This window comes from Caloenas nicobarica, chromosome 5 (assembly GCF_036013445.1).
Source record: "Caloenas nicobarica isolate bCalNic1 chromosome 5, bCalNic1.hap1, whole genome shotgun sequence".
In the NCBI taxonomy this organism is placed as follows: domain Eukaryota; kingdom Metazoa; phylum Chordata; class Aves; order Columbiformes; family Columbidae; genus Caloenas; species Caloenas nicobarica.
Genome location: NC_088249.1, coordinates 24,013,762 through 24,029,883, shown reverse-complemented (window position 1 = coordinate 24,029,883; position 16,122 = coordinate 24,013,762). Strand labels below are relative to the sequence as shown.

General features: G+C 40.7%; 1 protein-coding gene across 6 annotated transcripts in view; it reads left to right on the top strand.

Annotated features, from left to right (window-relative positions):
• Positions 1–8,582, top strand: part of GPATCH2L (G-patch domain containing 2 like) — a 36,782-nt gene extending 28,200 nt beyond the window's left edge. For 5 of the 6 annotated variants that reach the window (XM_065635747.1, XM_065635750.1, XM_065635746.1 and 2 more), the window contains 2 exons: positions 2,459–2,550; positions 7,653–8,582. In XM_065635747.1, the coding sequence (XP_065491819.1) occupies positions 2,459–2,550; positions 7,653–7,825 (265 nt within the window). In that variant the 3' untranslated portion in view covers positions 7,826–8,582. The remainder of the gene's footprint in view (positions 1–2,458; positions 2,551–7,652) is intronic. The other variant, XM_065635751.1, reaches the window with a different exon arrangement.
• Positions 8,583–16,122: the final 7,540 nt, after the last annotated feature.

Genomic DNA, 16,122 nt, shown 5'->3' with positions numbered 1-16,122 from the left:
AGGTTCCTGATTTACTAACTGAAGCATGAGTGATCAATAAGGGATAAACCTGAATGAAATACATGTTAGAGAGACAATTTATGACCTCTGAGCCTTTGTGTGTTAGAGGCAGGGCTGCTAAATGCAGCATCCTTGTTATTAGTCTCCAGCTGGAGTATGATTTGCCTTTACTTTCACTACAAGAAGGGATTTTGCGATTCTCATGTTCTGTTTTCTTTTTTTTTTCTTTTTTCTTTTTTTTTCTTTTTTTTTTTTTTTTACCCCCTGGGTAATCGTTAGGTTAGAGTAGATACGGTTTGAGCATGGAGCTGAGAGCCAGGAGCTCTTCTTTGAAATCTAACATTTGTGAACTGGGAAAAATAGCATAAAATCTCTTGGAAATGGTCGTGTGTACTTTCCTAGTCCATAGTGATTCTCCACCAAGGATCAGCTGACTAATGTTGGTGTAAGGTCATAAAATTAAAAAGGGAACCTTATTATCATTATGTGATAAAATGAGTTGGATTATTATATGTAATTGTGTAGTCATTTAGTTAGTAATCTAATACTATGTCACTGATGCAAAATAAAAAACTGAAGTTCCACTTGATTGAGACTGTCTTTTCCTTGGACTATGTGTGCCTAGCTGTTTCAGAATATGTGGTAAAACTGTGGTAAAATACTATATAACCACTACCATAGTCATGTACAAAAGCAATTTTTAGCATATGCGAAGTCACTTAGAGGTTAGTCACTTATGTGTAGGAACACAAGATCTGAATATGCAGTCTATAGGTGTGCTGGTGTTTTTGAAAGCCTTCACTTTGTATTTTCAGGAGACTTCTGTGTCTGGTTATATTAATATGCATTCCCAGATTTGAAAAAATTGCTGTCAATGAAACTTAGCATAACTTAAAAATTTTTGAAACTATTCCTTAATGTCAGATTTAAATGGCAGATCTTGTAAATTTATTGTAGAATGTTTGAATTTTAGTTGAGAAGGTGGAACAGTAGATATTTCTTGTTTTGTGGTTGTGAATTTCTTGCAGGTAAGTAGGTAGACCCAGCAGCATTCAAACAATTTATAGTTTTGGCCGGCATAGGAAATTTTTTGTGCTCCCTACACCATTCTGTATAACTACAACAGCACGTTTTGGTTTTGCATAAATTCAGCGTCTAAAATGGTGTCTATTACAAATATGCTGCTTTTTTAGAAGTAGGTTTTGGCCTGGAAATATGAAACCATGAACTTTTCCTTTTGTTATCTGTAAAATATTTCAGTACTTGATAAATGTGTTGGTTAACTTTCAGGATTTTTTTAAAAAAGCAAAATAATAAGCTTTAAAGACACAGAAGCTTTTAATCACTTACTAATCAAAATTTATATGGTTCCAATCTTTATACCATGTAAGCACCTCACAATCTTGAATGGATTTTATTTGCACTGTCATTCTGAATTTTGCACTTCAGATCTGATGCAGAGAGTGACCAAGGAACTTGCCAAAGAAACTCTGTTACCTCAGACAAAACAGGGATTTGAACCCAACATCATTGCTAAATTATGTATTTGTATTCATTATGGACTGTATTTGAGAAAGGTTTCTGGTCTGCTGCCCAGACTGGCTTTGCTGAATGCAACTTCTCTTCTTCCTAGTCTAGAACTTGGAGGACTGCTCAGTTCAAACCAGTCCCAATAATGCAAGTTTCTTCTTAATTGGCAAGTGGTTAAACTGAAGTGGTCATCAGTAGGCATCAGACTTGATCATTGATATGACTGGGACAGATGATGCCTTTCAGCCAGTTTACAGGTGCAGCGAGGCTGTATAACCATAAACCAGATTCAGCTGTTTTCACAGCACTTTGATAAGGAAATCATGATTTTGAAAATGCATGAGACAGTTTGGCATTCCTAACTTTGCGAACTTACTACTGTAGTGGAAACAATATGCATGGACATTTGCAATGTAGGTACATTCTAAAATGACTCTACAGTACTAAATAGGTTTTGATATAATTTCTGAATAAGGCAGCAAATATCACCTGATTTCTTTAAAGAGCAATCTTGCAGACATTTGTTATGCTTGTACAGAAGTAATGGTAGGACGTGTGTTGTATCACTGCTTGATCACGTCTTATACAAAGAGTTACTTTAAACTTAATACAAAACCAGTTCCTTTAAGGCAAGGGTGTCAAACTCATTTTCACCAGGGGCTGCATCAGCCTCGCACTTGCTTTCAAAGGTCCAAATGTAATTTTAGGACTGTACAAATGTATAAAATAATTATTCTTCTGAGCAGTTTATGTGCATAACAGTATATTAAGAAAGAATATGAACCAGACTTCCCTGAGAAGGTTTTTATTTGTGCTGCCTACTAGTTAAGAAGCTGACGGGAAGGTGGGAGTTGGAGGGTGATTTGCCGTAGCCTTACAGGAAGGTAATACTTGGAACAGGGTTTAACTTGTTTTAATTTTTCCGTAGGCAAGCAAATGTACACCTGGGACCACCATGTTCAAGGGACATCAAGAGGAAACGAAAGCCAGCTGCAGCCTCCATGTCCAGCCCAACATCAGGTAACCTGAATTTATCTGTGTGCTTGTGTTTCTAGTTGTGTCCCTCTTGAGCAAAGTGACAGAGTCACTCACAGTAGTCAAAACCAGCATTATCTACATTAGAAACTAATGAAACGTGTGTAAGAGAGAATATATCATGTGTTTTTGCATAGCATCAAAAGCTGCCTACTAAACAAATCTTTGATGATGCAGCTGTGGTAAGTTAATATAATTTACAGTGCTTCACTGTACAGGGGGTAATAATCTGCTTCTTCGTAAGGTATTCTTTCCATCGTTCCTAAATTATGCAGTACATAGTAATAAAGAGATTATCACTATACACACCGTGTTCCTTCAGTGTTGGCTGACATTAGCTGGTGGCTCTGGTGCCCTTTTTCAGGATATTCCTAGACACTTTCACAAGAGTGGAAATCTGGCAATTTTTGTGTCATCCCTGGGTGAGACCTGTGAGTTGTCTTGTGGATGAAAATAGTTTTTTCTCACACTGGGGAGGTACTGATTAAAGTGCTGCTTTATTTTCGTGTGGCGTATTTCTAGAAAGTGATTGATTACTCATCAGAATCTGAAAAAATATTTGATCTGCAGAACACAGAGGGGTTTAGAAGGCTTCTTTCTGGCCTCTCAGCATACCCCCTCTTGAAATATTTTGCCTACTAGCAAGCGACCCATGTTCTTCCAACTAGCTTATTAAAAAACTGTCGTTGTAATCCAGTAACAAGGTGGTGGGTAATCCGATGCGAAAAATGTTGATGTGAAAACAGCGGTGATGAAAACTGATGATGAATAGGAGGAATGAAGTTCAGATTTCTTCCTTGGGCTGGTGGATAGACAGTAGAATAATGGAGTAGGGAAGAAAGTTGTACTAGCTCTCCAGGCTACAGGTCTGGATTACAGACTGTCTGTAAGGTCCTGTATTAAAAAAATAAGATAAAATAATAGTAAATTAATAAAATAATAATTCAGGCTTCTGTAGTGAAAGAGTTAGTGAGTTAGTTATCTGTCTGTAGCCACAGAATTTTAGTTCTGGGATACTAGGTTTTCTTGGTATGAATGCTAGTGTCTCACTGTCCCCTATTACCTACCTGTCCATTTATTTATTGTTCAGAGGGTCTTCTGTACAGCATTGCTGGTCGCTTTCTATAGGGAGAGTTTCCGTTTCTATGCCTATAGCTTTCAAAATATTATGTAATTTGTACGTACTTGACTGGGCAAATTGTATAGTGAACACTTCTTGAAGAGCTGAATCTTCATCTGAAGTGGAACTCAGTACTGGAAAATAGCACAGAGGTTTGAAAGGTGGTTTGTTGGGTTTTTTCTTTTTTTTTTTTTAGGGATGAGGGAAAGGAAATTAGAGTATTACAAAATAAGGAAGGAGATTATAGTTACTAGAATCCAGACAGGATACTTGTGCTGGTCATCAAGAGAAAAGTGCTGCAAGGTCTTTAATGGTCAGAAATGGTAAAGATCTTTTCCTTAGACACTGTTTAGAAATATCCCCGACAAAGTTAACAGCTATGGGCAGGGTTTGCTACAATACTGAGCTGCAGAAAGGACATTTTGTGATTGGGTAACTGAAGCTGACTTTCTACAGCAGTCTCCCAGTTGCAGCTGGAACACAACGTGGACATGTAACTTAGAAACTTCTGAAACCTGATTTTACTTCTGTCCAAGGTGATCTGACTGTGGAATTACTAATGCCTATAGAAATACATAGGATTACTCTGCAATAACGTAGAATTAACTGAAGACTCTTGTGCTTGTTAGACATTGATGAGATAGATATAGATTTTTCTCCCTTGCCATGCATCTACTCACCGCTACATAAATGTCTTATACTGGGGTTCCCCTGTACCTGAGGAATCATGGCAGCCTCATTCTCTCACTACAGAGGCATTTTATGTTTGTGGTATTTTACTTCTACCGTGAAAGATGCAACACAGGTGAACCAGAACACAGGCCCAAGCCTGTCACTTGCAGGCACAGAGAGTGCTGGATTTCTTCACCTTTAAATAGCTCCTTAGCTGAGTCCAACTGCTCTCGTCTCACTTGTTGACCAGGTCCTGCTTCAGTGATCTCCTTTTTTGCAACCTGAGTGCCCCATGGAGGTGAAGGACACAGCCTGAGCTGGCTCCATCAGTCAGCAGAACAAATGGGCTTGCTCTGCCGAACATCGGGCCATCTCGGATTCCACCTCTTTTATAGAGATGAGTGATGAAGAGGGGCTCGTTCCGCTTTGCCGCTGTATTAATACACATCAGGGGCCAGCTCTCGGCACTAAATCACGCTACTGCATACATCTGTTATCGGACTCCTCACCAGTGTGATGAACAAGACTGCAGATAGAGGCTTCCTCATGTCATTCTTTATAGGATTTTCCTAAAAGAATAAATAGCTCAAATCTCTGCCAACACTCTCCCCTGTCATTGTGATGAATTTAGCTTCTTTCTTAAACATGCAGCTACAAATCTTCCTCTGTCGCCTCACCCCCCTCACCATCCACAGAAAGTTTTGAGTTGAATTTGCCTGAAATCAGAAAATGCTAATAAACGGCTTATGAGATGTGGATGCCATCTTCCTTCTAGCTGTAGGAATGAGAGAAGTGAGCTAGAGATGTTGCTTATTTGGGAGCCAAGCAAATAAAGTTTATTCCATGTCTTCTCACGTACTCTCATGAATGTTTATGGATTCTGGTAAAACATCTTTTGTCAGAGACCCTTGTATGAACATCCAAAACCAGGCATTACTGCAGCAGAAGTGTCTAGGTCTCTATTGTATTGTTATGGCATTAGCTTCAAAGGGCAGGACTAATACCAGAAGTTTAACTGGCCTAAATACCATAACTGAACTATCTGTTTAAAGAATAGCATTTTGGAAAAAGGCTTGGCTGTTGAGAGCAACAAAAAGTGGTTAGAAAATTCAGAATTCATTTGCAGTTCAGGAAGTGACCGTTGTCAAAATGAAGTTGGGCAAACTTATCCAAATGTTGAGAGAGCTTGAAAATGAAAGTTAGTACTTTCCACACGACACAATTGAGCAGTGTGTGAGCCCTAAAGCAGGAGGCTTTTAGTGGGTAAGAACAAAAGTCTGGCTGGTGTAGTTTGGCGGTAAAATCTGGAGGAAGTAAGACTGGTTGGATTAGACCAGAAGTTCATCCAACTCAGTGACCAACAGCCGGTGCCCAGGGAGGAAGAAAGTCTGTAGTGATAAAGGTCCTTTGAACTTTAAGTGATCTAAGACTTAGGGCCTTCAAAAGGCATTGGTGGTGTCCTTGTGTTTAGTTACTTTCCATTACAGTGCAATAGATGTGGAATAATGTCCTCGGTGGCACAGTAGAACCTGTCTGAGAAATATGATATAAAATGTTATTCTTCTGGTAGTTATTCTCTGGTTTGAAAGGGATCTAATGAAGACTGTGGTGCCTGTCTTCTGTTTGTCAGAATAGGCCACAAGTATAGTTGTTTGTGAAATGAATGGTGAACAATTGTCCAGCTTTACATTTATGTTTTTAATGTTTATGTGGTCCAGTCACCTATATATGTAGCAGTGCACATGGTAACTGGCATCCTATTCAGGTATTACGTGAGTTTGGGGTAAAAATATGCATAAATAGACTTTTGGCTGCCTTGGCATGTTTTCACATTTAGCTTGTGAAAATAATAATTTCTAAAAGGTGCCAGTTAGCAGTCTCTGAAAGTGCTAGTCAGAGAACAGTCTGATGAGTAGTAGCAACTTGGTGAATTTTTCCTCTCCTATTTCTTGCTAATGCATTCACTCTTTCTCATGGTGTGATGGTACCCAGGAGCAAGCAGCCTGTTTCAGTCCTTTGCTTTTTTTCTTTTTATGAGCAAAGATGGAGAGTCTGAGTGGGGAGGCTGCTAGCGAAGAGCCCATAGTGTGGTATTGGTGGTGATTCCTAGTTTAAGGACTTCGATGTAGATTTTTTGCCTCTTTCATATGACCTTCAGATGGAGGAAGTGGATGGGCTAGATGTAAAATATACAATATAATGTTATCAGCTGTGTTGTTGTGGCGGTATGGGAATGACTCACTGTTTTGGATGTACAGAAGCAGGATTTTTGGGGTTCCCAGATCTACTGAGTGCAGAACCTCAAGCACTGAACCAGCTTTTTATTTAAACTTCAAAGCAATCAGTCCTCTAGTTGAGGCTTGTTATGGCTTCTTTATCCTCTATGCACTACAGAGCAGCAGAAGCAACTTGTAATAAAAACACACAACCAACTATTGCCTGTTGTGAGAATACAATGAAAGAGAGATGGTTTTTTTGTACTGAAGCAGTTACTTGTTAAAAAAATTATGGTTGCCCCAAAGACTTGTGTGGTAATTACTCTTTGTTATCCAGCCCTCTTCTGCCTGTGAAGATTGAGCGATTTGGGATACTGAGAAAGGGAGAAAACTCTTATCTCCAGGTTTCTGACAACCCTTCTGGAATTTTGGGTGACTTTTGGGTTGAGCTATGGATCTGCACATCTCACTTGCTAATTATAGCCTGTCCAATTTTGAAGCTGTAGTTGTATTGAGAATGAGAATGTATTCCAACCTAGCTTAGCAGGTAGCTTCTTATTATAATATGCTGATTTACTATATTGGATATATGTGGAGGTTCATGGTACTGCCCTTACTGGGTAAGGACAAATGGGATGTGTTCCTCTTTCCCTGACGTTTGCAACCTGAAATTTGCCAAGCCTTCGGGGACATCAACATTCTTAGATGCAGGGTTAATTGAGTCTTTGTGGAGAGATCAAGTTATCTTCAGTTCAGTGATTATGAATTGATTCTGTTTAAGTATGGGACAGCTAAAGTTCTTGATTTTCAACAGGAACTTTGAGTAAGGGATCTAGTTAGTGGGCTGGGAACTTGGGAGTTCCGAATATGAGACTCCTTAGGCGAAACTGTTAGTGCTGTCAAGAACCTATATTTCAAATGAATTTCATGGGGGAACTTTTAGGAACTTAGTATGTAACACCTTCATATAAGAAATTATGTATTGAGGCATTTGCTATGAAGTCCCTTGTTCTAACCTTTTCTTTTTATTGTCCTTCTCTCTTCTTCTGTTCCCCCTTTCCTGCGATTTTATATTCCAGCAACTTTATCTGTCCACATGGATGCAGCAGTGTCAGAGCTACCAGCAACACCATCCCTGAGATCCCAGAACTCTGAGTGGACAGGGAAACCACCAGCAGCCGAGAAAGCCACTATTGCTGCCTCCAGTAACTTTTTTAAAATGCCACCAGAGAAGAGCCCCGGATACGGCTGAAAGGACACATTGCAACTGTAAAAGCTTGCTGGATTTTGGAAGTGTTTGACTCTGGTGTGTGTCTTCTCCAAACATCTTGTTTGGCAGTAGCAATATCTTCAGTATTGGTGCATGATGCGTGCCATCATCCAGACTGATCTGCGTGCCCCGCATACTTAAATCATGTTTGTGAATCTATGTTTTAAAAAAGGTAATTAGTCTTGGGACTGCAGTGGTTTTTTTAAAATGTTCTTGTTATTGCTGTATTTATTATGCATTCATCTCCTTCCCTGATGCCAGCTTATATGTGCTGGGTCATGTACAGATTCTTTTGGGTTTTCAGATCTTTACTCACCACCTGGACATGTTGCTTGTTTGTGCATTCAGTGGTTTTGGGGTGAAAGTCCTCCTGCCACCCAGGGAGGCAAAACTCTCCCCCTCTTTTCTTGCAAGCCAGAAGGATTTCTTGGCTGGGGAATGCGGGGGGAATGCAAACAAATTGAAACATGGAACCTGAATTCTGTGTTAGCAGAATGCTTTCAGGCCGTGTGCTAATGGACTCGAATCATGTTGCTTCCAGTGAAGCAAATACAGTGCTTGTCCATTCAGCAATTGGCATTGGCTCCCTGGTAGCATGGCCCACTAGACCTTTTCCTTCTCCCTTATTCTGAATGTATTTGGTCTTGCTTGTGTATTGCATGTTCTTTCCTAAATGTCCTACTGGATAAGGATTTGGGAGAACTACTTGGACATAAATGTGCACGCTGGTGTCCTGAAAGGAGCCTGGATCTGTGAATATGCTTGAAGTATGGCAGAGGATATACAAAACCTCAGTTTCTTGGTGTATAAATTAAAAAATGACAGTGTTTCTAAAGGATACTTGCCATTGAAGTTAACGTGCCATTGAACAAAAAAGCCATTTAAAATATCACCTGAGTTCAGGGCATTCTGGGTATTGATCAGACCACTTCAGTCTCATGATTTCCCTCCCTTGAAAGAAGTATTGTCTGCTATATCTGCTGGAGGCGTCTCCACCTACAAATGATTGTACTTTACTCTGCAACATACACAAAAGAGATTCTGTGCTCTTCATAGCACTTCCACTTGGTCCCCTGTTATGTCTGTGTTGCAGAATATATGGATAGTGGTTTCTTTCCCCTCTTTTCTTGAATTCTTGATCGCACTCCAGTTACTTTCCTTAAATTACTCTGTCTAGAGCTTATTTTGGGGTATGTTTTTAGAATATATACCTGTATAGCATGTGTCAAGGAACAGGTGACCTCACGGCTGCTTAAGTCCTTTAAAAATAGGATATACTTGTATGCATAAAACTCTTTTTGCTTTCCTCACCGGATGGAGCTTTTCAGACAGGACAGTTTAAGCTCGTGAAATTCATTTTGAATGTTGCAGTTGGTGCAGTTAGCACTTTTAAATAGCAAAATTTACATGTTTTTAGTGGTTTTGCAGTGTTCTGTACTCTGTTATAAATCAAATAGCTGAGGGACAGATTTGATTGTGAGTATATAAACCAGTGATTTATATTTAACTGTGTATTAAAATGTTAAATGGTCATAACGTATAGAAAACAAAAATTGAATGACTCACTAAATCACGATTGACAAATACAGTTATGTTACAGACACATTGCCCATGTCTGATCCCTTAATACCTACTTATTCTTGGGGAGAGATCCAAATTGGATTTATATTTTGCAGCCCAAGCAAACTGTCATATCTGTCCATGTAAATCCCTCTCAAAACCTTTTTTTTTTTTTTTGGTGGTACATTTTAGGACTATTTAGAACATGGAAAGCCTTTTTACCTTGCTGATGGACTCCAGAGGTCAGTTTGGTTTATGGGACAAGCTGTAAGGGTTTTGTGGAGGGTGTTCCTGTTTTTAAAGTAGTCATTGGATTGTCTTATTTTGAAGTTGTTATGAGCAGTGGTGCTTAAGAGCACAGGAAGCTCAGCACTGGAGGGCCTGTAATCTAGAACACAGAGAGCAGGTAAACCTGAAGAGCAGTAGCTTGACTGTCGTGCTCGTGAACACAGTGAAGGGAGAAGGTGGTCACATTCTCCTGACAATCTGCAGATAAATTTTAGGATTGAAAGCCTTGTAACCTAACTTGCAGGCTGCTTCAGTGACAGGAAGTGGTTCCTTAAAAGAGCATTTGTGCAATTGTATATTTTCAATCCATGAAGGTCCTCCAGAACCTTTGTTGGTTTGAGTCTGTTCAACAGACTTACTCAGATTACTGAACATTCAGCTAAAATTTTAAGTTTTGGCTTTTGTGTTCCCCTTTTAAAAACCAATTCTGATACATCGTACTACATTCTGAGTATTGTTCAGGGTAGTTCTGTTTCTTCTGTGATGTCAGGACAGTTTTAAAACTTTTATAAGAAAGGTGTTTGAGGTGTTAGGGAATCAACAGCCTTCATCTCACTCATTGCAGCAGAGGGGGTGTTGCCAGACTTCACGTGATTTTTCTCTGGGGGAAGGGAAAGATAATTTATCAGATTTTCCTATTGAGGTCAGTAGCACTGTTCATCTGGTTAAGCCCTTACTTAGGTTGTAAGCTCCTAGGAGGTTTTCCTTGCCTTTAAAGGTTGGATGTACCTGTGGCAGTACTAAAGAGTAACTGTGGCAGACCTTGTCTTGGTGAGCCACACTTCTTGCCATGGCAACTTTCTGGAAGTGCCAGGAGACTAAAGTTCTTGCAGCTGCCCTGTCTTTTCTGTTTCTACATTAGAAACCATTTGCAGGTCAGTCAGGCTCTCAACCAAATTTGATTCTCCTGAGTGGTAGACAAGCCAAATGAATCGTATATCTTGTTACTCCAGGGTATTTAGGAAAATTCATCTTCAGACTTCAGTAGCTTGATGCAGATTTGAATATTTGCAACATTCTTAGATGAATGAACTAGGTACGTTGTTTTGTCTCTTTTCCTCTAAGGCAGATTCCTTAGAATTCATGCTGTACTCACACAATACCCTCACTGAAGGACACAGTGCTTCAGATGTTGATTGCTTGAGTAAAAAGGAATAATACCCTGTTTCCCCGTAAATAAGCCCTAGCATGATTTTTAAGGATTTTTGAGGATGCTTGAAATATAAGCCCTACTCCAAAAATAAGCCCTAATTACAGTTCATTAAAAAAGTCAATTTAAATAGTGTCCAGTCATGGAATACATGTAAAAAAGTAAGCATCTTTTGGAGCAGAAATTAATATAAGACCCTGTCTTATTTTCAGGGAAACAGAGTAGTAATAATGTGCCTTGATTTGGTAGCAGCGCTTCTACTAAAGCAGTCCATTATGTGATTATTGCTTCAAAGATACACAGCTCCCTCATATTCCACTTCTTGTCCACCAAGACTCCCCAGTCTTTTTCTAGGTTTGTCTTCTCTCCTTGTCCTTATGGGAGACTTCCCAGATATCAACTGGGAGTACCATATTGCTGTCACAAGCAAGTCTGGGAAATTCCTGAAGTATGTTGAAGATAATTGCTTGTCACAAGTACTCAGTGAGCCAAGTAGGCAAGATGCCCTCCTAGAGTTGTTTATTGTGAATAGAGAAGGATTTGGTAGGCGGCTGTCTTGATGACAGTAATCACAAAATTGTTCAGTTAAAAATTTTTGATGTAATGAGAAAAATGAGCAGCAGAGTTGCTACCCTGGATTTCAAGAGAGCTAGCTTTAAGCTAGTCAGTGAGCTAGTTAGTGGTGTCCTCTGGGAATCTGCTTTTGAGGCCTTAGGAGTCCATATGTGCTGGTCACCTTTTAAAAGCACAAGAGCAGGCAATCCTTTTGTGTTGAAAGTCAAACAGTCAGTGCAGAAGGCCATTTTGTCTGAACAGAGAAGTCCTCTTGGAATGAAGGCGGAAATAAAAATTGTATGGTCTCTGGAAGCAAGGTCAGGCTTTGCAGGAAGATTACAGAGCTGTGGTTCACATGTGCAGGGAGAAAACATGGAAGGCTAAAGCCTATGAGTTGAAACTTGCCAGTATTGTGTCAGACAACAAGAAAGGCTTTTCAAAGTACATTAATAGCAAGAGGAGGTCTGAGGAAAACATCGGACCAATACTTGTTGAAGATGGTCACCAGACAAATCAGGTTGAAGAAAAAGTGGAGGCATTCAATTTTTTTTTTTTTTTTTCTTCCCCAGTCTCTAATAATACTGATAGACCCCTGCGTGGTCCTCTGAATTGGATGACCATGACTGTGGGAACAGTGACTTTCCATTTGTGGGCACTGAAGTTGTAAGCTGAATGTTCACAAGTCCGTGGGGCTGGATGGGATTCATCCCAGAGTACTGAAGGAGCTGGTGGATATTACAGCAGGATCCCTCTCAGTCATCTGTCAAAGGTCTTGGGAGTCTAGGGAGGTCCCCGCTGACCAGAAGCTGGCCAATATTATTCCAGTTAACAAGAAGGGTGTGAGGGAAGACCCAAGAAACTACAGACCTGTTAGTCTAACCTCAGTACCTGGAAAAATTATGGAGAAGATCATACGGGGTGCTATTAAAGGCATTTGAAGGGCAATGCACTCATCAGGCACAGTCAACGAGGGTTGACAAAGGGAAAGTCCTGTTTAAGTAATTTGATATCCTTCTATGATAAGGTCATCCCCCTAGAAGATGAAGGAAAAGTGGTAGATGTAGTTTTTATGGATTTATTAAGGATTTGATACTGTCCCTCACAGCATCCTTCTGAACAAGTTGTCCAACTGTGACGTGAACCAGTATGCAGTGCACTGGGTGAAGAACTGGCTGAACAACAGGGCTCAAAGGGTTCTGGTGAATGGGGCTACATCTGGCTGGAAACCAGTCACCAGCAGTGTTCTCAGGGCTCAATACTAGGGACAGTTCTGTTCAGTATTTTTATCAATTGTTTGGATGTGGGAGTTGACTGCACCATTAGCAAGTTTGCTGATGATGCTAAACTGGGAGGTGCTGTTCACCCTCAAGGGACAGGAGTCTTTGCAGAGGAATCTAGATAGATTGGAGCATTAGGCAATCATCAGTGGCATGAAATTTAACAAGAACAAATGCCTGATTCTGCACCTGGGATGGAGTAATGCTGGACACAAGTATAAATTAGGAGAAGAGTGGCTGGAGAGCAGCCCTGCAGAAAAGGACCTGTGGGTGCTGGTCGGCAGCAGCTCCATAGGAGTCAGCAGTGTGTGCACTGGCAGCCAAGAGGGCAAACTGCACCCTGGGGTGCACCAGCCATAGCAGAACCAGCTGGTCAGAAGAGATGATTATCCTGCTGTATTTAGTGTTGGTGTGGCCTCACCTTGAGTACTGTGTGCAGTTCTGGGTCTCACAGTTTGAGAAGGATATGAAGGTCTTTGGATGCATTCAGAGGAGGGCAACAAAGCTGGTGTTGTGGCTGGAAGTCATGTCCTATGAGGAACAGCTGTGGACTTTGTGGTTGTCTGGTTTGGAGGAAAGGAGGCTGAGGGGAGGTGGAGATGCTGAGCTCTTCTCCCTGGTATCCAGTGACAGGACATGTGGCAATAGTTCAAAGCTGTGTCAGGGGAAGTTCGGACTTGACATTAGGAAACACTTCTATATAGAGAGGGTGGTCAAACACTGGAACAGGCTTCTTAGGGAGGAGGTTGTTGCCTCAAGCCTGTCAGTGTTTGAGGCATTTGGACAATGCCCTTAATAAAATACTTTAACTTTTGGAGAGCCCTTGCAGTTGGACTAGATGATTGTTGTAGGTCCCTTCCAACTGAACTATTGCATTCTATCCTGTTCTATTCATGAACTTCATGAGGTTTCTGCCTTTTCATTCCTCCAGTCTGTCAGGGTCTCTCTAGTGGATACTCCCACCCTCCAGCATATCGGTGGCTCCCCTCCCCAACATGCCATTATTACTGACCTTGCCGAGTATATCTTCTGTCTCCTTCTACTAGATCACTAATGATCACTTAACAGTATTGATCCCAGTATTGTCTTTGGAGGCATGCTTTTCGTAACTGGCCATCATGCAGGTTTCAAACCATTGATCATTATTCTTTGTACTTGACAGTTCAGCCAGTTTCTCACTGACATTTCTTACTGGACGGCATGCAGTCCAAAGCTCCCTCATTTGGCTAGAAGGATGCTGTGAGAGCATCATGAGGCTTGCTGAAGTCAATGTAAACAGCATCCACTGCTTTCCACACATCCACAGAGCCTGTCATTTCATCACAGAAGGCAGTCAGGTTCATAGGCATGATCTTCCTTCATTTAATCTGGCTGCCTGTTCCAAGTCAACTTCTTGTTCTTTGGGTGCCTGGAAATGGCTTCCAGAACTTGCTCCATAAAGCTACAAGGGACTTAGGTAGGGCTGACAAGCCTGTCATTCACCAGATCCTCCTTCCTGCATTTTTAGAAAGGTGATGTGATACATACACCTTCCTCTCACTGGGGACCTCATGCACTTGCCACAATTCTTCAGAGATGACAGCGATCAGTCTTAAAATGATATACTTTCAAAAACAGGGCTTTATTTGTGTGCAGGGAGAAGATGGACATTCAGTGAGAGATTGAGAGCTTGAAGGAGCATATTTAGTAGTTGTTCTTTACACATGTCCAGTAGTTCCAGTGAGGCTTAATGCCCAGTTTGGTAGGTACTGGAGAAGTGCAAATTAAACGAATGTAGTTTATGGCCTCGTGGATTTATTGTTTTAAGGTAAGGTAAAGAGTGAAGAAGGCAACAAAACAGTAGCTGGAGAGAAATTCATAAGAGGCTGGGGCTAGTTCTACTGGATGATAGATTAGCTTCATGATTGTGTCACGCAGAGGTGTGTCCCGCCAGCAGTCCTGAATAATGGCATTGAGAGGGTTAGTGCTTGTCCTTGGAATTGTAGAAGCCCACGCTGTGACTTTGTGGCTGTTGCAGAGACCTGCTCAGTGGGCAGAGTGTGAGAAGGGAAACTGGAGAAAGGACAACAAGAAGGGTGACTGAGTGCCTCTCTTATTGTAACCCTTTCTCCACTGGAGGGAGAAGATGCTACAGAAAACAATGTGTATGCCTGGATATTGAAAAGGAATTATGTAAAGTGAATAAGAACTTTGCTTTGTAGTCTTGAGGAACAGTTTTGTAACCAGAGAACATTTCAGTGAAGCAAAAGTGTAGGACGTTACCAGTCATTTGTTGAGAAAACTTATTTTAATAGTCTGTTAGGAGACTATCAAGGAGGATGAACTTCTTTTCTCATTGTGATGCTGTTTATCTTTTGTGCTTGAGACAACATGCTTTTACCCAGTACAAGGATTGAACTCGGCATAGAGAATATAATGTCTTAATTATACCAAAGCATCTTATTCTTAAGAAAGTAAACTGTGCCATAGACAAGTGCAGGGACACTGAACGGTGACCAGTGCATGGCTGGCCTTTAATCGGGTGACATACAGATTTATGTTGTGGAGACAGAGGGAAACTTTAACACCCTTTTCCACGTTAATGTGGGTAAAATGCCTCCCAACTGCAAACCTGGCTGTTAGTGTGGCTCCAGAGAGTTGATAAAGGTGTGTTAACTGGCATCCGGCAAAAGAGAATTCTTGTACCAACTCAAAGAATAGGTAAAAGTGGAAAATGCACTGGCACAGCCTGTTACATCAGAGAAAGATACAAAATACACCTGCAGACTACAATCTGAAAAAGTATTGCTGATCCCTGTGTGCATGACCGAGAGTATTCATTGTATTAAAGCAGAGCTGCCGGTATTATGAGGGTGACCAGGGTTTTGCAAAGCTGCCTGCCTTTCCTTGTAACCTCTGAAGGAAACTGGATGAACAGCATAAGAATGGCTGCACTGGGTCAGACCAAAGGTCTGTCTGACTTGGGATTCTGTCTCTCACAGTGGCTGGGTTTGGATGTCTAGGGGGTACTGTAAGGATGACATAGTTAATAGAGTGATACTTTTCTTTTACGTTGTCTTAGCCCAGTGTCTTGTCTCAAAAAGGTTAACAAACTTGTTCTTCAAGGCTGGAGAAAACTTCTGTGAACCTTTTGGCTATAGTATTTGTCCTGGAACTGCATTTAATTATACTTTAGAAGGACATGTAATCTGACTTGAAAAACATCAAGTAAGGGTTAGCTCATCTTTCTTGCTAATCAGTTTCCTTATTGATTACCCTCTTTATAAGGAAATCGCATCTTCTCTTGGAATAGTTTTTTCCTACTATCAACATCCTGATATTGTTTCTTGCTGTGATTTTTTTTCAGTAAGGTTGAAAAATCCTATTTTTCCTTTACAATTAGGCTTCTTTGTCATGTATAACTACGTGTACCCAGTCAACAAGTCCTATGTAGTCCACTAACCCATATA